This window comes from Heptranchias perlo, chromosome 19 (assembly GCF_035084215.1).
Source record: "Heptranchias perlo isolate sHepPer1 chromosome 19, sHepPer1.hap1, whole genome shotgun sequence".
Taxonomy (NCBI): Eukaryota; Metazoa; Chordata; class Chondrichthyes; order Hexanchiformes; family Hexanchidae; genus Heptranchias; species Heptranchias perlo.
Window position 1 is genome coordinate 15,857,648 of NC_090343.1, and position 22,417 is coordinate 15,880,064.

Below are 22,417 nucleotides of genomic sequence, written 5' to 3' on the forward strand. Positions count from 1 at the left end.
AAAGCTGCCATACTTATCTAAATTTGCATTCAAGTATACCCAACTATAACTAGGCATCACCAGGGCTACTGAGAAACTGTTTTGTACAACACTTTTATTGCATGAGGACAAAGCAATTGCTTTCTTTTTGGTTTAATACAAGATACCCATCTACTTATTTCAACTGCACATACCTGCATCAGTGTAGAGATTGCAGTGTTAGCTTGGTTCCATTAGAAGACCATGGATTCAAGCCCCATTCTAGGTATTGTACATATAATCTAGTCTTAAACTCCAGTACCGAGGAAAAGCCACATTGTTGGAGGTGCCACCTTTGGATGAGACTTTAAATGAAGGTTCCATTGGCCTGTTCTGCTGGTTCACACTAAATCCCATGGAACTATTTGAAGAGCAGGGAGTTCTCCCATTGTCCTGGTCAACATTTCCCCTTCAACCACCAGCACCAAAAACATTAGCATCTTGATGCAGCTGGCACGTTTGCCTACATAAGTCACAATGTCAACTTAACTCTATGTATGTGAAACACTTTAAAATGTTTGAGAGAATATAAATGTGCTACCTAAATGCAAGTTTTACTTTGATCCTTGAAATGCTAAGTTCATCTGCATTTTTTATTGTGTATTGATCAACTGTTACTTTAAGTTATATAAATTTAAGGGATAAGCCGTCAATGCTGGCTGACAGTCAGATAGTCATGTTGTAAAACAAGTGACAGCAAACATTTCAGTAGGGTGTGCTCAAGCGGAACTTTAGAAGAATGATGTGGACACTTCAAAGAAGGTGGTGACAATATTTCATTTCCCGCTCAGGTTTATTGCAGAAAACATAACTGATATTACAAAACATGTACCATCAGAGAGCGCCAAAAGGGAAGCCAGCACACGTTTGAGGTGCAGCCAATTACTTGCAAAAATCAGAGGTGGCCTCATATGGACCAAAAGTCAGTGCACTTAAAAAAAAATACCGTCACCACTTCAAAAAGGAAATTACAATCAGATTTCAAAGTTTGGTGGCAATCTTCAGGCTTTAGAAATATTTTTCATCTTCAGATTTTTCCTTTTCATGGCCTTCTATTGATTCCCTGATCTAAAACAAGAAAACCAGATATATTTAGCCAAGAAAATCACCATCAGTTCTTAAAGTCACATGGCTCTTAAAGTCACAGTTACATAAAATAACGAGAACAGCTAATGTGCTAGATTCCTTTTTCTGCTGGTCAATGACTGACCATTTCTCCTGAACCAAAAATGTAGTAAATCCTTTTAAGACAATGCTAATCAACAAATCATTTACTTTTCTAGCTCAGACACTGAGTTTGAACAAATTCTGAACCTAGCCCTTAATTATCTTCCACAGGTATGGATGATTTCATTTTAAGTGCAGTTTGTCATACTTAACCTATCCACATTGCAACATGTTTGCTTTGAACAGCCAAACTTCCCAGTCAAAACATATCTCTAATAGACAATTTATACAATCTTAGGAATTTAGGTATGATGAGGTCAGAGCTTTAAAACACAAGGTTAAATAGCCACATTTCGTAAACTACATGACTGCCCTTACTGCTTCACATTAACCAAACCAGAGATCTCATGATTTTAAAAATTACTGTGGGTCCCTGTTGAGGTCACTTTCAATCTGTCAGTGTGAAAAAGTGACATGGTCAAAATGTGGTTTCCCTTCAGAAGTCTTCGAGAGAAACCATTTTACATTAACATTAGCTTAAAATAGTCTACTCACCTTTTGTTTAATGCAGGTTTAACTAAATTGCTCATTTAGTAAGCGATCCAAACATTTGAATTTGACTGATATTGTTTTTGTGTGCATGAAAAATTGACACAGAACTGATCAGCAATTCATTTGAATAAATGGGATGCACTGAACATTTGATATTCAAGAAAAAAAAATCGAAGTACAATACATCCACTATAACACTGGTTCATACAGTAAGTTCATTAGAATTTCATTTACATAAAGGCAACTTATTTAAAAAACCCTAAAGATTTATAGCAATACTGTAAAGTAGGATCCATGTGTTCTCATCCGGTCACGTAGTTTGTGCAGCAAAATTTCAACAAGACAACAGGACATTTTTAGAAAACTAAGGAACTTTGGGGGTTCTATTATGCAAAATAATTAACTGGAACCAGATCAAGACATTGAGAAGCACCAAAAGTTCTGCAACATGCAAGTCACTCCCTGCAATAATATTCTTTCTAGAGAAAGATCTCAGAGCAATAGCGAGTTCAGGTTGCACCTCTTCAAGCCAATTGATTTTAACCTGCAACAATACTGCTATTAGTACCCATTCTGAAAAGCAATGCAATTATTATTGTTCACTTGCCTCAAACTTTCCAAATGCTATGAGATTTTTAAAATATGATTTAAGAAGGTGGTAAATGAAAATCTGAGCAGTGGCCAACAAAATTAACCTTGTGCTTATGCAGTCTGAATTTACTGGCATATAAGAATGTTGCATTGTTGTTAAAAACCACATAACTGAGCCAAGATTAGTTAATTAAAAATGTCCACAAATTTGGCTTCAGTAAATTGGATTATGTCTACAAAGTAATAAGCACACGGCTGTTCCATCAAACAAACGCCAGGCCGTATATACTTCAAATTAGTGGAATTACTGTCAAATTAGGTAAAATGCAACTTGAAGTGGCACCTTACAAGCAAAAATTAAACTCAAAAGCTAAAGATACTGAATTCTTAAATCACCTCAGTCTACAGAATGCAATCTTTGCTATATTTTGAGTTTCTACTTAATGCAGCCACCAAGTTTTTAAGCAAAGGATATCTTCAATAATCTTTTCTACTAGAAATGGAATCTGATTCTTTTCATCTAGAAAAGTTAAATACTAGACCTTGAAACGATCATTAATTCAAGTCAATTCACATGGATGGCAAAATGTTTATAACTATTGCTTTTCCTGTGTCCTATTAGCAATTTGAAAAATATATAAATGGAGCACAGTACAAATGACCAAATATGAAGTTTAAACATAAAAATGTAGCATGCAAGACAACATGCAGCAGATTATAATCAACTCAGGAGAAACATGCCCCATTCAACAGAACCAGGATTAAGGACAAGTACGGCTCATCAAACAAGTATGATCAAATTGTTGCAAATTCATTAGCTTCAGTGTCCAAATATTGTTTATTGTCGGTTCCATTAAGTTAACTGATCATTGTACAGTCTCAGATCATTACTGTGAAATACTAATCCTTATTGCATTTTTAGTTCCTGCTTTCCTGTTCTTGACCAAATTAGTACAAATTATAGCATGCATTTTCAAGAATGTCTTGCAATGTCACGAGTCACTATATTTTTCATTCCTTTCTAGATTTACTCCCTACATCCCTTATCCAACTCCAGAAATATTTATCATGTATCTAGGTTAGTTAACTTTAATAAAACAGTATTATAAAGCAATAAATTTGAAGGGCTATGGGGAAAGAGTAGGGGAATGGCACTAATTGGAGAGCTCTTTCAAAGAGCCAGCACAGGCACAATGGACCAAATGGCCTCCATCTGTGCTGTATGATTCTATGAATATACTGAAAGCTACTAATTTTCTACAGCAGACATAACTCTTCAATGTCAAGCTGCTATTTTATGCTAATCTTTAAATATAATCCTATGTTCAACAATGGGAAGTAATTGTAAATGGGAATATATCAAAACAATTTGCACTTTGGCACCTCAAACCTACAGCATTGCAATATTTTTGCTTCCAATTCTAACCTGACCCTTATGTATCTGATCAATAAGATGTAAAGAAATTCTGTTTGTAACGAGTATCGAACTTCCAAACAAGGTCATTCACTGCTTGGCAGCAACTGCACTTTTGGTCCAAATCGCATCTAATGAGAGGACTGGATGATCCCAACAACAACAACATTAACTTTAATAATGAGCATGTAAAATTAATGTAGTTTTACCACTAACTTCAGTAACACGTCTTTTGTCATGCACAGTGGAATGGGAAATGTTTAATGGTTCATGCATATCAGATAAGCTAATTTTCCACATACATATATGTACACAACCGATGCACTTAAAACCCTTACTTGGGTTAAGTTGATTAGAAACCCTTCTACCGAAGAGTCCTATATTTTGCCAATCTACTGCTTTGTTCTGCTGCAATCCTGGCAAAGGAGAGAGGAATATAGATTTAGAAAGACAAAGGTCTTAAGGACAGAGCAATATGATTCAAAGTATTAAAGTTCACAGAATAAGACAATCTCCACTGAAATGCCACTGATGATAGGTTGAGGCTTCACAACTGTACACACTAAAAGGTCAAAGCACTGAAGCCCACATGGATGGTTTCTACCAATCCCTGGAGGTTTATTAGTGACACTAATGCTAAGTCATTTCATTTTTAATCGCAAGATTTCCAATGTATCGCCTACTATTAAAACAAGCTGCTGGAGAGGCTGCTATTGCAGACACTTGATTTTTTTTTCTTCATCGCGTACACACTTCGTTTGAACAAATTTAAACAAAAAAACTATTTTAATTAGATGTGAACTTGAGTTATAGATATTGTTTCAACAAGCCATAATGGATATAAAAGAAAACAGTGATTTCCACTCCCAGTTTTCTCCTCTCCTGAAGGCACTGACTCATGTTAGGATTGCAGCAGCCCCTCCAGTACCTCACCAAGTGGCCATTTCTTGTCCCTTGACAATCTTCTTCGGTCAGTCTCCAGGTGTTCACTAGAATATGGTTCCATTGGCATCCTCAGTTACTTCGCCCAAGGGGCTGTTATGTATTGACAGTAGCTATTGGTAAGATATTCAACCATTGGGGCATCACAGCAGGACCCATTCTGTCCTCATCGTACATATGTACTTCCAGCAGAAGCGCTGGATAACAATTACAAGCAGGAACCGTGCCCTCCAATTCCTTTCCCTAAGCCAGAGGCACTGTCATGAATTGTAGCATTCCTACTGCTATCATGTGTGAGCCTCAGTGAGCTATTTGACCTTGGGGAGCATCAGAGTTGAGCCCAAACTTGTTCTCCAATAAAATGCTGTAGAACAAAATTCTCTACTTTTGCTGGACAAACTAACCACTGAAGTATATTAGTCTTATTTTGATTTAGAAGATACTAAAGAACTGTCAAATATCACAAGAAACTTATCATTTGCATCCTTCCATTTTCAAACACTGCACCTTGGGTGACTTTAAAAAGAACTTCCCCCGTGGCTCACAAGTTCCTATGAGCCAACACAGGTAATCTATTTCTAAATACCTACAATACCTTCAAGCTGCATTTCTAAAATTATACAACCAACAGGAATTCATCAACACGACATGATCAGTCATCTGCGGACAAAGCAGCCTGCAGCATAAACAAACATTTACTTCTAATAGTTACCCTGTTTGGTTATAAAGATTAACAGAGGGAACAGAAGGGCAGGACAAGTTGATAAAACTGTTTTAAAAAAAAAACATACAAAAGCTATGGCTTTATAAATAGAGGCAGAAAGTACAAAAACAAGGAAGTTATGCTAAACCTTTATAAATCACTGGTTAGGCCTCAGCTGGAGTACTGTGTCCAATTCCGGGCACCACACTTTAGGAAGGATGTCAAGGCATTGGAGAAGGTACTGAGGAGATTTACCAGAATTATATCACGGATGAGGGACTTCAGTTATGTGGAGAGACTAGAGAAGCTGGGACTGTTCTCCTTAGACCAGAGAAGGGAATGGGGAAATTTAGTAGAGGTGTTCAAAATTATGAGGGGTTTTGACAGGGTAATTACAGAGAAACTGGCAGGGGGGCCAGTAACCAGAGGACAAAATTTAAGATAATTGGCAAAAGAACCAGAGGGGAGACGAGATTTCTTTTACGCAGCGAATAATGACCTGGAATGTATGGCCTGAAAGGATGGTGGAAACAGATTCAATAGTAACTTTCAAAAAGGAATTGGATATATACTTGAAAAGAAAAAATTTGCAGGGCTACGCGGAAAGAGCGGAGGAGTGGTACTGATTGGATAGATCTTTCAAAAAGCTAGCACAAGTACAATGGGCTTAATGGCCTCATTCTGTGCTGTATGATTCTATGAACTCTCACCCCCTCATGAGCTCAACGGATGAAGTTAGATTGTGTAGTGTGGTGCAGGTTTGATCCTTGATCTGTGCTATGGTAATTAATTTCAGGGTGATAACGGTCACTACAGTTTGGACCAGTGTCCCTGGCCCAAAATGGGGAAAAACTGTCCGCTGCTCATCTTTATCTGACATTCAGTTAACAGATTTTGGCTTGGCTGTGTGTGTCACTATGGTTGAACAGCCTAGCAAACTCACTGTCTAGGTTCACGTGAAGAATGGTAACTTACACTTGGACAAAGTGCTGTTGAATGACTTTCACACATCATTGCCTTCAAGAGAGAGGGTAAAGGGGGAGCAGAAAAAGCGGAGGTAATGATCACAGACAAATCAAAAACTTGCTTTTAAAGGGCAAGCAGCATATTAGTGCATGGTATAAATACAGAAATTATAAATCCATGGTCACGTATTTTAAGATTTTTAAAAACGAGAAGCATCATGTACATAAATTTCCTGTAATTCAGAATTTTCAAAGCATATAAAACCACATTCTGTATAACTGAAAATACAAAGCTCTCTGACATATCAGAAATATATTTTAAAAATGCTTATGCTATAGCACATAAGCAATCCCATTATTCCAAGATTCTTTTGTAGGTGCAAATTTGTATCAATGAAATAGAAAATCAAATACATTGAAATTCTAGATATAGCTTATGAGCCAACATTTGTTGACGAAGCTAACAGACATTTGAGCGCTAAAACATTACTGTACACAAGTTACTATATAAGCCAAATAACAGATGCACAAGCCACTGTAGACAGCTTTAGTACCCTTGCCACTGATTCAATACCCCTCCCACCTCTGAGCACAGTTTCAAGCTGAACCAGACTGTTTTGAACTGTAGCATCCTATTCGATCTTGAGCTGAGCTTCCGACACCATATCCTCAACATCTCATCCAAAACACTGTTGCCCATATCCTATCCTGCACCAAGTACTGTTCATCCATCATCCCTGTCCTTACTGACTACATTGGCACCTGGGCCCCCAATTCCTCAAATTTCAAATTCTCATCCCTGTGTTTAAATCCCTTCATGGCCTTGTCCCTCTCCATCTCTGTAACCTCCTCCAGCCCATAAACCACCCTCAGACTCTCCATTCTCCTGTTTCTGGCCTCCTGCATACCTCACCACTCGAGACCATGCCTAAGTCCCATGCTTAGAATTCCCTCCCTAAATCCCTCTGCCCCTCCTGCTTTACGACCTTTCTTAATACCCATCTCTTTGACCATGCTTTTGGTTACCCTTCTAAGTATCTCCTCCTCTGGCTCGCCATCTATTTTGGTCTGATTACACCTCGGTGAAGAGCCTTGGGATGTTTTTCAATGTAAAAGGTGCTATATAAATGCACGTTGTTCTTAAGTTCAAATGCTATGGATTGTCCTAACTGCATATTAAACTGCAGTGTATTTATTCTAAATGGATGCAACAGGAAAGCTCTACATAATGAGCTTACCAAAGAATGAAGCTTTAGCACACAGATTATATACAATACCACTATTCTGTGAGTTTTGAATAGTGCCTAGAATTAAGGGAACACATAATTTCTAGTCTTAGCATTCTCTAAATAAAAAAAGTTACATTTGCATCCTTGCAGCTGAAATGCCACAGTCCTCAAAGGGTACAAATATCACTTTTATTTGATTTGTGTGGGTACAAAATGTAGAAAATGCTTTTCCTTTGGCTAATTATAAGTGAACAGCTTTTGAAAATACGCCATTTTGAAAAATGAAACAGTAGTTGAGGAAACTGACCATTCATTAGGCCATGTATCACTAAGTAACTGGTTTGATTGCATAAGTGACCACTGAACCACATTAGTAGTAGACAGCTTTAAAACGCAGATTATTCAAATTCTTCAATATAACAGTGAATGGTTACATCTTTGTGTAACATTTCAGGCTCCTGAAGCAGGATACATCAAAATGACATATCAAATGTATAAAATCAACACAATGAAGTGCCATTTATTTTTAAACTGCGTAGCACGTTCGGTGTACAAACACACACTAAGCAGGGGTGCTCAGCACAGCATATCAATCACACTGGCTGAGGAAGGGGTCAAGTAGCAACTGAGTGTTGAAAGGTACTACAAAACAATGTTAAAAGCATTTTTTGCATTTTCCCTCACAGTTCTATAACAGCAGTGAGAAAAGTATTTGAAAAATATCAATATTTAAAAATAAACTCATTATGGCACAATCTTTTCAAAAATGCTCCACTTTTCTTCCTACTTCCAAGCAATCATCCTTCAGATAAAAAGGTGAGTCAGATTGGCCACAAATTTCTACAGCCATTTTTAGAACTGACCATCACCGGATAAGAGGCAAAAAAAAAGAACTAATTCCTCCAGCCAATTTATTTCCTCGATATGACTCAATGCTATATTACAATGAAAAATTTCATCCCACAGACCCTGGATGGGATGCAAATCCCCAATATGGGAATCCAGCACTACAGATTCCATTCATTTTATATTTTTGTCTGAAGAGAGTTTTGTTCTGTTGCTTACTGCTTTTTGTTACAAAAATTATATTCATCAAGGAGTGTCAGTGCTGGAGGATGGAACACCTTTCCATTGTGGGTAACCACTGCCTTTGTCAATCATTCCCAGGTTGTACAAAAAGTTGAAACTAAAGCTCCCTTGCACCTGCCTCAACTTGGAAAGAACATCCCATACCTTGCCATTAGAATTCCCTTCCACTTTTCTCCCCCACACTAATGCTCCGTATGGATTCTCTATCATCATTTTGCATCAAACTGCCAGCCAGAAGGGATGAAACTTTCATCCCAATGGTCAGAGCTAGGTCCCAACAGTAAACGGACATTGTGCTAATCCTATGCATTCCTCATGGATACTTAATTTGCAAGAGAGCAAGAAAGAACAGGCATTTATATAGCATCTTTCACGTCCTGAGGGTGTTCCAAAATACTTCACAGCCAATGAATTACATGCAAAACATAGGAGGGCTGAAGAACCACTCCACTCCAGAACTGCACCCAAAAGATCTCCTCAGGAATTCTGACCTGTTTTGTCCAACATCAATATTTCTGAATTTGTTTGGAAACAATCAGGACCTCGGCGTAACGGCAAATAATTGTAAGGTAATAGTGTTTGTATTTTATGTTTCAAGAGTAAGTACCAAGTGAACCATCACTTGCAGAATTAAGCTTCAGCTACACAGACTTAAATTCAATAAAACTTTTAACCTACGTTCACTGTGATTGCATATACTGCAGTGAAGTCACACTACAGTCCCCACCACTTAAAACGCCTACATTTAAAACGGGCAGTCGTTTATATCGGCCAAAAAGCGAAAACTATTTACCATTTGCAATAACGTCAATTTCGAAGTTGCCAGTTATAGCATCTTTAGTGCCCCGTTTATTTCGGGCAGAAACAGCTGGAGGCCAGTGATTTATTGGCAAGTATGTCAATAATTGTCAGCTCCAAACCTCCTATAATAAATTGTTTTCTTTTCCAGTCACCATGGTGAAGCGAAACTTGCCCGAGCTGGACTGGTTCATGGCGAACCCTCCGTCAGCCTGGACTTGGAGCTGGCCACCATCAGCTTGCTGCATGTGTTGGGTCACCCTGTTCACAAGTTTTATTAAAGCTGAAACTATCTCTGGATAAGTGCTGACATAATTTCTTGCTTGGGGGATTACATTTCTTTTTTAGAACAATGTATTTTAGGGAGAATAATTACAATACATTGCACTGAACTTTAACTTTTTGATAATTAACTCCACCAATAAGAATGCTCCGTGCATACTTGGACGCAATGGCCATCGCCTATAGTGGGCAGATTGCGTTCACACAAGCAGTGGAGACTGTATATTTAATCTATTGCAGATACCTAGATATAGTAATTTTAAATATTAAACGCTATTAGTATTTATTTTTTGCTAATAGTGGAATCTGCCTTCAGTGATCTTGAGGATCTTACATGCTCAAAATTACTCTTTGGAAAATTATATTAACTGCATTATCCATCAATTTTACTGTTCAGTACACATCGGTTGATCAAGGCTGTGCTGGACTCCCCAAAGTCTTCTATCATCCCAGTTATGCTGAAATTCTAATCAGAAGGTGGCAATCCCACAGCACGGCAGGGCACTGCAGAATTGCCACCTTCTGACATACTGATCATTTGGGGACCTTCAAATCATGATCACTTTACCTGGGTACGACTTGTACTGGATACAGTTCCTGTCAATTTAGCATGGCGAGAGTTAAAAGCTTCATTTTTTTTTTAAAACACCGATAAAATATTAACTTCAACAGTGATAAAAATAATCAATCCTTTAAATGCTTTCGGTATACAGCTACAAAGAACACAGAGAATTTCTTACCTCTTTACTGCCTTCTGAGCTAACATTCTGTTCCCAGCAAAGAATGTGATGCTGCCAAGTATAGCGAGATACTGCAGAGTCTGGAACATGTTCAGTTGAGTCCAGTATACATACATGAGTCCCAACATACCTGGAAGAGGACAGGGGAAGGGGAATATTTTAGGCTGACTTTGTGTAACAGGGGTATTGGTACAGAGGTTGCTTATATTGAACAAATATTGGACCTAGTCTAGAAACAGCTAAGCACATCACTCACAGGCCTGGTCAAAGTGATGATGCAATATACGGTCGTCAGGTTTCTTCAATTCATCAAAAACTGCTAGTTACATTCAGAATCTCATTTTAACAAATATAAATGTTTAAACTTCAGCTAGTCGTATGTAGCATTTTATTTAATTAGTTCTCTGAAACACAAGACAATTAACATATTTTCTCCACAATGCCTCAAATCTGTAACCTACTTCACTTTGGAGGACCAGCTGATCAAGGCTGCAAATTTTACAGCATTACAGCAATGAATGCTTGTCTGCAATTAGGCCAACTGACTGTCTGCCTGAAGCTCACCAAATATAGATTGGCCTGGTCTTAAGTCACAATTTGACTCAGATTATCAAATCAGAATAGATTCAAACCAATAAAATAAAAAGAAAGCACTGAAAAAGAATTTGATTTCAGCTCAATCTTTACATATTTGTGCCATTTAAGATCAATATCTAGGCTTTGCAGACTCAATGGTCCCTTATCTGTCTACAAAAGTCAATTCCGGGGATTGTTGCTGACTTTTACAAGCACGTACTGAACTGGGGTTTAAATAAGTTAATTTTATTGCCATGGTTGCATGTGTTTTCTTGTGATTTGTTCATTCTTTTCATCAATATCTATTCCACCAAGTTGTATTAGTTGACACGTATCATTTCCTTGATGCACAAAAAAAAGAAACAATTTTATAAAATCAGGGAATAAAAACAGAATGATTCAATGAAAGTAGAATGGTCAAAATTAATAAATCACGGGACAAAAGGGTGACAAGTATGTTTGAAGCAAATGTAATTTTGCACAATTGCTGAATGTCAAGCTATTAAATTACTCATTCAATTGATTTTGAGGTTATTTCATGTAGAGATAGTCAAATGCCTAAGTTCACAATTTAGGATTTTAGATCTCCCATAATGTTATTTACCGTGATTCAGAAGATACACTATTTCATAAAAGGGATGCAATGAGTCAAGTGTGATGGGAAAAATGTTACTGAAAGTGACACTTAGAGGAAGCAAGCACACTACGCCCAAGATATTTAATTACTAGATCTCCCACGGTATTGCTCACGGTCAGAGGATTCGCTGTTTTATAATAGGGGTATTTGTGCCATGTATAGAAGATAATGTGGGCTGCTGATCTAGTGACCAAAGAAGTCAAATTCCATTTAAAAATAAATAAATTATGGGATTTTTACTGATGTTTTGGGAATTGAATTTCACAACTCCGTTCATTATTCTGTGAAAACTGAACATGATTGGGCTTTATATATTCCTTTATCATTGTAATTAATTTTCTTCCTTTATCATTTTTCAAGTGGAGAATACACAGCCAGATAGTATGCAAGATGCATCAATTGGAGGTAGATAGCTGGACTTCAAAACTCCACAGGATGGCACATCCCACTCTGGGCCTCTGCTACCATCTCTGCCAAAGTTCATGAGGTCAGGGGAGGTTCAGTGATTTACACAACTTTGGCAATCATGGGGAACATCTGGAGCCAAAGAGACCCTGACTAGTGGCCTGCCAGCTTCCCCCTCGCCTGTAAGAAAAATTTAGATGCTCTCACAGCCTTACCAAGGTTGCTTTAAAACTGTAAAATAGAATGTGTTGGCCAAATCTTTGAGTGTACGGGCCTCAGAACCCCAGGGGCTTCCCATGTAATATGACCAGGCATACCTATGCTGGGGCCATTTGAAGGACCAGGAACTCCTGATGTGGGGAGTCCCTGCCCCAGCCCTGCTCCCTTTTACAATAATGGCCGTGTAAGAGGCAGGCTCATGTCCCAGCCTCACCAGGCCATCTCAGAAACCTTGTCACAAAGTATAACCAGGTCCTGGCCTGGCTTCCACCGTACACCCATCAAAATTATGCCAGAATGGCAGCGCATTTTCAGGACCTTTGTAAGTGGCAGTAACGGGGAGGGAGAGCGGGGGTTTAGCAGTACCTGGGGGTAGTGCCGTGCCTTAGCAGCATTGTGGAATGGCCGTGGGAATTTGGTAGACTTTGAATGGGAGCCTGGAGTTTGGCAGTACTGCTGGAGTCTGGCATTATGGGGATCGGGAGTCCTTTGATCTTGCAGTTCGGTTTGGTAGAATTGAGGATTAAATGTGAGGTTTGGCTTACTGGTGTCTGTTAGCGGCGATGGGAGGAGCAGCGTATAGGCCTGGCAGCATTGGTTAGGGGAAAATCCTTTTACCAGTACCAGTTTAAGACTTTCTAAGGGATTTCTGTAAACACTGAATTTGGCATTTTGTGATTGGCTCTTGGAGGTGTATCTCTATGTCTGTCTCTGTCTTTCACTCACATACACTTTCTCTCTCATAGCTATAAGAAAATTTAAACATTGTAATTATCAAAATACATTAGTGCTTTCAAAATACAATTTCGTTTTTTTTTGAAAAATTCATTCTTGGGATGTGGGCGGCGATCGCAAGGCTGGCATTTATTGCCCCTCCCTAGTTGCCCCGAAAAGGGGTGGTGGGCCATCTTCTTGAACCACTGCAGCAGCGGTTTAATACAACCAAGTGGCTTGGCAAGGCCACTTCCGAGGGCAGTTAAGACTGGAGTCACATATTGGCCAAACATGCGGGTAAGTACAGCAGGTTTCCTTCTCTAAAGGATGTTAGTGAACCTGTTGGGTTTTTACGACAATCTGATAGTTTCATGGTCACTTTTTAAAATAAAACTGAATTCAAATTCCCAAACTGCCACAATGAGATTTAACCTCATTCCAAGCCTCTGGATTACTAGACCAGCAACAAAATCATTACATTACCATACCCCCATAAATTAAATGGGGAAAGACATAGTGCCTTTCTTTCCGTGTCTGGCAGCTGTTAGTAATTAGAATGTTTACATTTTGTGTCAATATAACATGATAATTAGGTGAGATAATTAGAGACGGTTTGTTTCAAAATTCAACTAATTTTTTTGAAAACTGAATTCAATTACAATAAGGAAAATGTTTTCTCTGAGCTTAACGCACTTTTTTGAAGTTTATAGTATAAAAAACAAAAGCTACAACAGTAATCAAGTCATCTTTTCTCTTTCTCTTGTGCATGCAGATACACAGCCAGCCCCCACCCATTAAGGAAACAAACACTAAATCTATTGTACCTGACTAAAAGTTTTGAAATTTCTTTTCTAGCTTTCCTTCAAATAATTTTGAAAAACCTTTGAGCAGAAACTTCTACAATAGTCCATCAGTACAGCTAACTGAATGATACTGATGCACCTTGAGAAATTAAATGCTCTGTACATGTTCAGGCTGCACAATCCAAATTCAGCTCAGTCACAGCTCGAGGCACAATATCAAGTTCATGCCCAGGTTTGAGAGAGAAACTAAGGTTTTCAAGTAAAAACTTTAAAGAAGACATTAAAAGATTCAAAAGACAATTCAGAGAATAAATTTAACAGTGTTATTGTGACATATGCAACTTTTGTTTTGATTAGTTTGAATCTTTATTTTGGACATTTGAAATCTCAATTAGAGAAAATAAATGGCAGATGAAAAAAGTTTTCAGAAAGCATTTTGAGGAACTTGCAGAGGCCAGGTTGCATAATCACAATAGAATAGCAGCAATTGTGTGGGACACAAGTTATGACAGGTTAGTGTGACACCTTCAATATCAAAAATACCTATTACAAGTATTTATAATGAGTTTTCAATTAAATGTGTGCCCGCGTACCAAAATTAGTGTACAATAGATTATATGATAGATTTTGACAATTTGTGCAATGTTTTAGTTTCCTAAGAGGCATAAAAAAACTCACCAGCATGGCCTAAATGGAAGATGATGGTACTCGGAGAAAAGGTGAAATTGGAGATGTTGACACCAAGTTTGATCCACTGCAGAAAACATTAAAAAAAATATATACACAAGGTCCAAAAGCAAAGCACAACTTTTAAAAACACAAACACATCTCAAAGTAGGTCACAATTTAGAGTTTAACATTATGCCTTCTTTAAAATTACATATTATCACATCCTTCGGACTGGCACAGTTTTAAATATGAACATATGAAAAAAAAAAGGCAAGGAAAATCCATCAGACCCATCCATTAGGTGATGCAACCTTGTACACCACCCTCTCCAACCACCAGTAATGCTAATTCCTGCGGGAGGCTCCGTATGGCAACAGGCAGACAATGGTTAGCAATAGCATTCGCCAGACATTCTTAAACTAACCCCTTCTCTTAATATGTCTCAATTCATCTAAGAACATAGGACTACAAAGGAAGATCAATGATCTCAAAGTTAAGGCCTGAAGACACAGTTGTAAGCATTGTGGCCTTTAGGTTTTGTCACAAATTTTGATTCTGTAATTGCCTTTCTGTGCAGCTAAGTAAATAATCCATATAATTACTAATAAATCAAGATTGCAATTTTGTAGCATTAGCAGCATGTCATCTCCTGGACATCTGGAGACACCCGGGTCTATAGTTTTTGTGTACTCGACTTAACTGCTGGCGATCAGTGATTTCATTAATTATCGTAGGGATTTAATTTCAGTGCCAGTCTTTGCAGAAGCTCTTTACGTGCACCACCTCAGAAAAATCAGTCACTTCCAACTCGAGTCATTCGTTTCATAAACAAAAATAATGCTGACATTACAATTCAATGTTACTTCTTACTGCAATACATTATTCTGTAGCATTTTTAAAAAAAAAGAGCTCCACACAAAGTAGCCTTTATACCTGGAACAGATATTAAACATGTCATTTACTTGGATTGTACTCAGTTAATGAGATTCAACATAGGAATAAAACCTTTTAGTGATGGCCAACTATTCATTTTACACATTCACATGCAGTCTCAGCTTTTACAGTTATCAAAAATGGAGACAATTTAAAAAAGGTTACATTCTTGCAGGAAAAATGCATACAATCCATGAGCATAATCCTGAATGCATCAATAGCTTTTTTGGAAGGCATGTTCCCAAAAAATGTCTACACAAAACAGCGGTCAGAAATATCACTAGCCCCAAATTTACCATTTTAAGGCAGGATAAAATAATCTTTGGAAACCAACAGACCCAGTGGATGCACAGAATGAGATTCAGATTACAGTTTCTTGATTATTTTTTCCAATTTACAATATACACATCATGGTTACCAAAAGGAAATCCCATGCAATAGCCATTTATTTAAACATATAAATCTGTGTACTATTAAAATTAAAAGTCAACAAATCTGCATTTCCTCCATATATTGTTTTGTTTTTAAACAGAGGCTTGGTGAACTGTGACACTTAATGACGTGTCCAACAAATAAATGCATGAAACTATTGTGATTGGACCATGAGCAATGATGTTAACACAGCTTCATGTCTGAATGTTTCTAAAGTACAATATAGCCAAATAATCTGACAGGGCTAGAACAGATCTCTTCTGCTGTCGCCAAACTACAGTATTTCCTGTACACAATAGTTTTAACATTTCCTCTTTTTCACAAATTGTATTTTACATCATGATTTTAATTCCTGCTTGTAAGTTTTTCTTTGAATGTACAAAATACAGGAGCAGTCAGCAAAACCCCATTGTAAGTTTTTGATTAATTGTAAACCAAACTCATCTTTGTTTAATTTGGATGGGAAATACCAATCATCCCTAAAAAGACAAAAGCTTTACAGGATCAGTGTGTGAAAAGCACCCTACAAGTTTAAATTAGACTCCCCATTGAATCTAGATGTTTAAAATTAGCATTTTAAAAATCAAGATACAAAATGAATATTCAATAAGTTATTGTACATCATTCATATTCCGATTGTCACAACTGGCAATCATTGTTAGGCAATCTTCTTCACTCTCAGGATTAAAAGTGGAATCTAAAATTACTAATTATTCAAGCATCCTATTCAATTTGCCATCTCTTATCTCAAAACTATGAGAATAGTCAGATTGATATACGTTGTTATATTGTCACTGTGGTATTCGGTATATATCAGGATAATGAAAACTGCATGGACATTACTCTACAGGACATTGAGCTAAAAAGAATAATTTACAACATGCCATGACTGTTGAGTAAATGGGTTTTGGATGATCAGTTCAATTCCTTATGAAGTTCTGAAATGATCCAATTCATACAGAGGACATTGTGGACTATTTGCTGGATAATTCTTCACAGAATATTATAATAATCCATTTCAAAATACAATCGGAAACTAATTTCAACATATTTGGACTCTTCACTCCAGAAAGTCTGCCTTACTTTTGCTGTGACTTTCTTCTTTCTATCATTTCCATGGGAATTGGGGGGGGGGGGGGGGCGGGGCGGTGAGGGTGAACAGCTGCTGATTTGTAAACAAGGTATAGCAACACCTACCATTTTGGGTCTGCATCACCAGGGAGATGATCCACCGATAACAGTTATAGGCCCATCAATATCAGTACCACAGGGAGTGAGAGATCAGTATCCTTCTGGTCCTGGATATGCATTCAAAAACATCGGAGCCAGAAATGCCCAGTACCAGATGCTGAAGTATTTAGGATTAGATGCCAACTGGTTCTGTACTCTTTGAAGGCACTCCCTGAAGGGCTCCATAACTAACTGAATACTTTTGCATGCTCTTGAAGACAACAGTATTTTACTAAGGTGCTGACTTTTTTTTTGCATTGTAATAAGTGATGACATCAAACCTAAAGATCCTTGATGTTGAGACAAGTGTAATGCAAAACTCACTACAATACCTCAGCAGAAGAGCTACTCATGGCTAATTCTTATGGCCTGAGTAATATACTATTATTAAGCTGGTATCAAACTCAAGAGCAGTTTTATGATTATGGTCTCTCTGTGTCCACCAAGAATTGAATTAAGACTGGTAGAAATTGATGTTGCTCAAGATCAACAGCCAGGAAAATAAACTCTTGGCTGACTTCAAACCCAAAAACCAACAGTAAAAGGACAATGTTCTCTAGGAAATATCATCTCTCACATGTGTACAGACAGGAAGTATTCAAATACAGGGAATTCTTGGGAGTATTTTTAAAATATACATTACAAAAAAAAGACTAACATACATGAATAAGGGAAAAAAAATTAAAGGGCTATGGGGAAAGAGCAAGGGAATGGGACTAAATGGGTCGCTCTTTCAAAGAGCCAGCACAGGCATGATGGGCCAAATGGCCTCCTCCTGTGCTGTACCTATGATACAAAAGAGGGCTCCCAGACATCTCATTGGATAAATGGATTGCCTGCCGTGACATCAAGCAATGTCAACTAGGAAGTTCAGCTTTGAACTTTGGTTCATTTGAGTTAGCTGATCTCAGCATTACATTTGGTCTCAGTAACCATAAGCAAGGGGGTGGGTGGGGGAAAGCAGACAAAACACATAAGTGCACACGTGAATGTTTGGTGAGAATAGGATCAGGATCACGCTCATCATCTGGGCTCAAACCTCATCAACGGCCATTTGACTGCTGACATCAATGAAAATAACACCCTGGCGTGAGTCACTGTTTTCTTGGGCCAATGGGAGAAAATTGGAAAAAAGACACAAACAGCATACACGGCACGTAAAAAGCTAATTTTCTTAAAGAAAAGCATTCTTAAGTTGCCTTATGATTGAGAATTTCAAATGGTAGATCAAAAGGAACCTGTTCAAAATAAAACCTTAACTTGTACAGTAGGCAACCTTTAGCAATAACTTTGAAAAAATTCTTCCCTCAATTATGTTGAAACCAGATAGCTGTAATCAAAATTCCAGTCATTCTTAGCAACACAATCTTAAAAACTTTGATAAAGCCACTACTTACCAGAATTACAAGCAGTAAGAGGGGTGCGAGAACAAGGGCTGTGAAAGTATTGGAGACTGCAATGGGTGGCTTCTTTTCAGGTTCCCTAAAGAGGTGCTGCAAAAAGAATAATGTTTAAAAGTATACTGCATAACAAAAAACATTGTAGATTTAAAATATCAATTGCTACATTGTAGCTAACATAGCAAAAGATAATGAAACCAAGTTAAAACAATGAGTACATTTACTTCCTATGATAGGTGCTGTTGTCAGTTAAAAAACTTGAACTGTACTGCCATTCAGAAACACGTATACAATATCATTGACTAAATGGGTTGATAGGTTTCCCCAATATTCACAGATTTGCTTAAAAAGCAGTGGCCTGCAAACACAGTTGTAAGGGTAAAAGGTTAATCAAAGGACAACCAAGTACAAGTTTCATCTATCATACAAACAGAAATGCAGACAGGCCCAAACTTTTGTAAACAAACAATGTCCTGTGTGGGTGAGCTGGCCACCAGGGCGAGACACGAGGTCAGTGAATGCAGCAGGGGATGGGGCACATTATGAAAGCTGGGGTGGGGGAGGGGGGGGGGAAGGGGAAAGAGAGAAAGTGTGCCCAATCATAATAAAAAACAAAAACAGAAAAAGCTGGAAATACACAGCAGGTCAGGCAACATTTATGGAGAAAGAGAGGTCGTCGTTTCAGATTTTAAGACTCTTCCTCATGGCTGGAAGATATTACAGATGAGCAGCATTTAAAAAAGGAACAGAACAAGGGAAAGGGGGAAAACACACACACACAAGAAACAGAATGACCTGTGAAGTACTTGGGTGGAGAACGGGAGATGGTCAAATGGCAGTGATATTAGCAGGAGGCAGAATGAGAGAAATCGAAGAAATAAACGACATATACGAGACACAGAGTGTGAGAGTAGCTAAAATGGGGATTGGTAGAAAGGGAGGCATGAAAAACTAGCAAGGTGGAGCAGACTCCAGTGGCTCTGGAGTCTAGCGGAAGAAAAAAAGCAGGTCAACACCAAGGGTGCAGATCACCCTGCCAGTAGTATTCCGATAAGGGGTACCAACCTTCTTCAGGTACCAACCTTCTCCCTCCCCCCATGCCTGGAAATGACGGCACACGCATCCCACATTGCCAACATCTACTGCCAGAGAGAACATGGGAGCTGTAGTTAAGGTCTGAAGTTGTTAAAGTCAAATTTTAAGGCCAGAGAACTGCAAAGTGCCAAGTAGAAAAATGGCAGGTAGGCTGAATGGGTAGATGCAATTTAACATGGAGCAGTGAGAGGTTTTGGGAGGAAAAACAAATGGAAAGGCACTGAAGGATATGGATAATCCTAATGCAGAGAGACCAAGGGGTTTAAATCCATAATTCCCTGAGAGCAAGAGAGCATGCAGACAAAGCCATTAAAAAGGCCAACAGCATTTTGGGTTTTATAAATAGGGGCATCAAATAGAAAAGTAAAAAGTAATGATAAAGTTGCAGTTTTGGATGCCCAATTATTGAAAGGGCATTAAAGCCATGGAGAACATACAGCATACATTGACCAGAATGATGTCAGGGACAGGAAACTATAGTTATAAGGAGAGACTTGAGATACTGGGATTATTTCCACTAGAGCAGAGAAGGTTACTAGGAGATTTATTAAGAGGTTTTTAAAATTATGATAAGTTTTGATAAAGTGAATAGTGAAAGGTTATCTCTTCTGGTTGGGGAGTCAGAGATGAGGGATCGTCAATTTAAAATTGCCATTAAGAGAGTGAGGAGAGGTTATAAAAAAACTCCATTAAGCAAAGGGCTGTTAAAGTATGGAACGTTTTGTCACAGGGAGTAGTTGAAGCAAGAAACCACTGCAATTTTAAAGAGAAAATTGGATAAATATTTGACTTGGAACTATAATTCAATATGGCTAAGCATATTTGAAGAAGACAGAAGTTTACACAGACTGACATTTAATGCACAGTACTTCAAACTGAACTGCTTTTATCTTCTTAAATTTAGGTTAACAAATTGTACGCAGTATTAATGACAAATGGGCTGGCCATAACAAGTGGACCTGGATCCTGTAACTGTAGTTTTCATTATGTATTTGTTTTCTATCACTCATTTTGTAATTAAATGCATCAAAAGTTATATGCAAATTCATTTTAAAATGGAAGTTAAATTGATGCATCAATCAGTTTTGGTGATGTCACTGTAAATTTGTCCCCTCTTCCCAAATGTGACATCACCTCCATGAAACGCAAAAGAACCTATGAGAATGTCACCACGTTGATAGAAGTCATGTTATTAATGCAATTCATGAAGAAGAATTTTAACTACATGGCATGCAAGGTAGAGAACATGAAGTGTAAAATGTCTTGCTACTCTAAAACACAATATAATATTAGCTGGACAAAATTTTATTAGAATGGCATCTGATATTAGTAGCCGAATCTTACATAGGCACTTACCTGAATTTCAGGCTTGGGGGCAAAGAGATTCTGAGACTGTACGGGGGACGGAGCCTCTTCGTCAGGAAACTTAATTGCAACATCAGCCTATGATGGGAATAAAACAAAACTGAACATGGATTTTTTTTAAAGTTCGAGCTACTGTTTCTTATAAAAAGTCACCATCATGTTCTGAATTTCCATTTTTTTTTGCACTGAATTTCAAATATCTGAAGTAATTCATGCAAGGTCAAGCAGTCCAAAGCACAGCTTTAGAACTGTAAAGAGATTTTTAAAAAATATGTGCATGGGATGTTGGCGTCGCTGGCAAGGCCTGAATTTATTGGCCATCCCTAATTGCTCGAGAAGGTGGTGCTGAGCCGCCTTCTTGAACCGCTGCAGTCGGTGTGGTGAAGGTTCTCCCACAGTGCTGTTTGGTAGGGAGTGCCAGGATTTTGACCCAGCGACGATGAAGGAACGGCGATGTATTCCCAAGTCGGGATGGTGTGAGACTTGGAGGGGAACGTGCAGGTGGTGTTGTTCCCATGTGCCTGCTGCCGTTGTCCTTCTAGATGGTAGAGGTCACGGGTTTGGGAGGTGCTGTCGAAGAAGCCTTAGCGAGTTGCTGCAGTGCATCCTGTAGATGGTACACACTGCAGTCACAGTGCGCCGGTGGTGAAGGGAGTGAATGTCTAGGGTGGTGGATGGGGTGCCAATCAAGTGCGCTGCTTTGTCCTGGATGGTGTCGAGCTTCTTGAGTGTTGTTGGAGCTGCACTCATCCAGGCAAGTGGAGAGTATTCCATCACACTCCTGACTTGTGCCTTGTAGATGGTGGAAAGGCTTTGGGGAGTCAGGAGGTGAGTCACTCGCCACATAATACCCAGCCTCTGACCTGCTCTTGTAGCCACAGTATTTATGTGGCTGGTCCAGTTAAGTTTCTGGTCAATGGTGACTTCCAGGATGTTGATAGTGGGGGATTTGGCGATGGTAATGTCATTGAATGTCAAGGGAAGGTGGTTAGACTCTCTCTTGTTGGAGAAGGTCATTGCCTGGCACTTGTCCGGCGCGAATGTTACTTGCCACTCATCAGCCCAAGCCTGGATGTTGTCCAGGTCTTGCTGCATGCAGGCATGGACTGCTTCATTATCTGAGGGGCATACCAATGAATTTTTTTTAATGAATTTACAAAAAGTGGGATTTACTAGAAAGCTTAGGTAAATTCACAAGTAGTTAATTTTGGGACTGCTACAAAAAATTATTTTACTACAGATGGTACATTTTTCCATTATATTTTTATTGCAACCAAACAAAATCACCCAGAATTCTGAAAACATGTTACATTTGAATAAAACGTGGGTTAAAAATCTAGTTGGTGCAACAAAAACTACTAGACACTCTGGCCCTACATCAGCCACCTCGCCCTGTGCAGGCTGCCAATATAGCATATCCCAGGATCAGGACATCCCTCTCTCAATGGA

At 38.4% G+C, this 22,417-nt stretch overlaps 1 protein-coding gene across 2 annotated transcripts in view; it reads right to left on the minus strand.

Moving 5' to 3' along the window:
• Nucleotides 1–792: 792 nt before the first annotated feature.
• rpn2 (ribophorin II) overlaps nucleotides 793–22,417 on the minus strand; it is a 49,643-nt gene continuing 28,018 nt past the window's right edge. The window contains exons 13-18 of one of the 2 annotated variants that reach the window (XM_068000382.1): nucleotides 20,960–21,046; nucleotides 18,506–18,601; nucleotides 14,523–14,598; nucleotides 10,491–10,620; nucleotides 4,081–4,158; nucleotides 793–1,086 (exon numbers count right to left, since the gene is read on the minus strand). In XM_068000382.1, the coding sequence (XP_067856483.1) occupies nucleotides 4,107–4,158; nucleotides 10,491–10,620; nucleotides 14,523–14,598; nucleotides 18,506–18,601; nucleotides 20,960–21,046 (441 nt within the window). In that variant the 3' untranslated portion in view covers nucleotides 793–1,086; nucleotides 4,081–4,106. The remainder of the gene's footprint in view (nucleotides 1,087–4,080; nucleotides 4,159–10,490; nucleotides 10,621–14,522; nucleotides 14,599–18,505; nucleotides 18,602–20,959; nucleotides 21,047–22,417) is intronic. The other variant, XM_068000383.1, reaches the window with a different exon arrangement.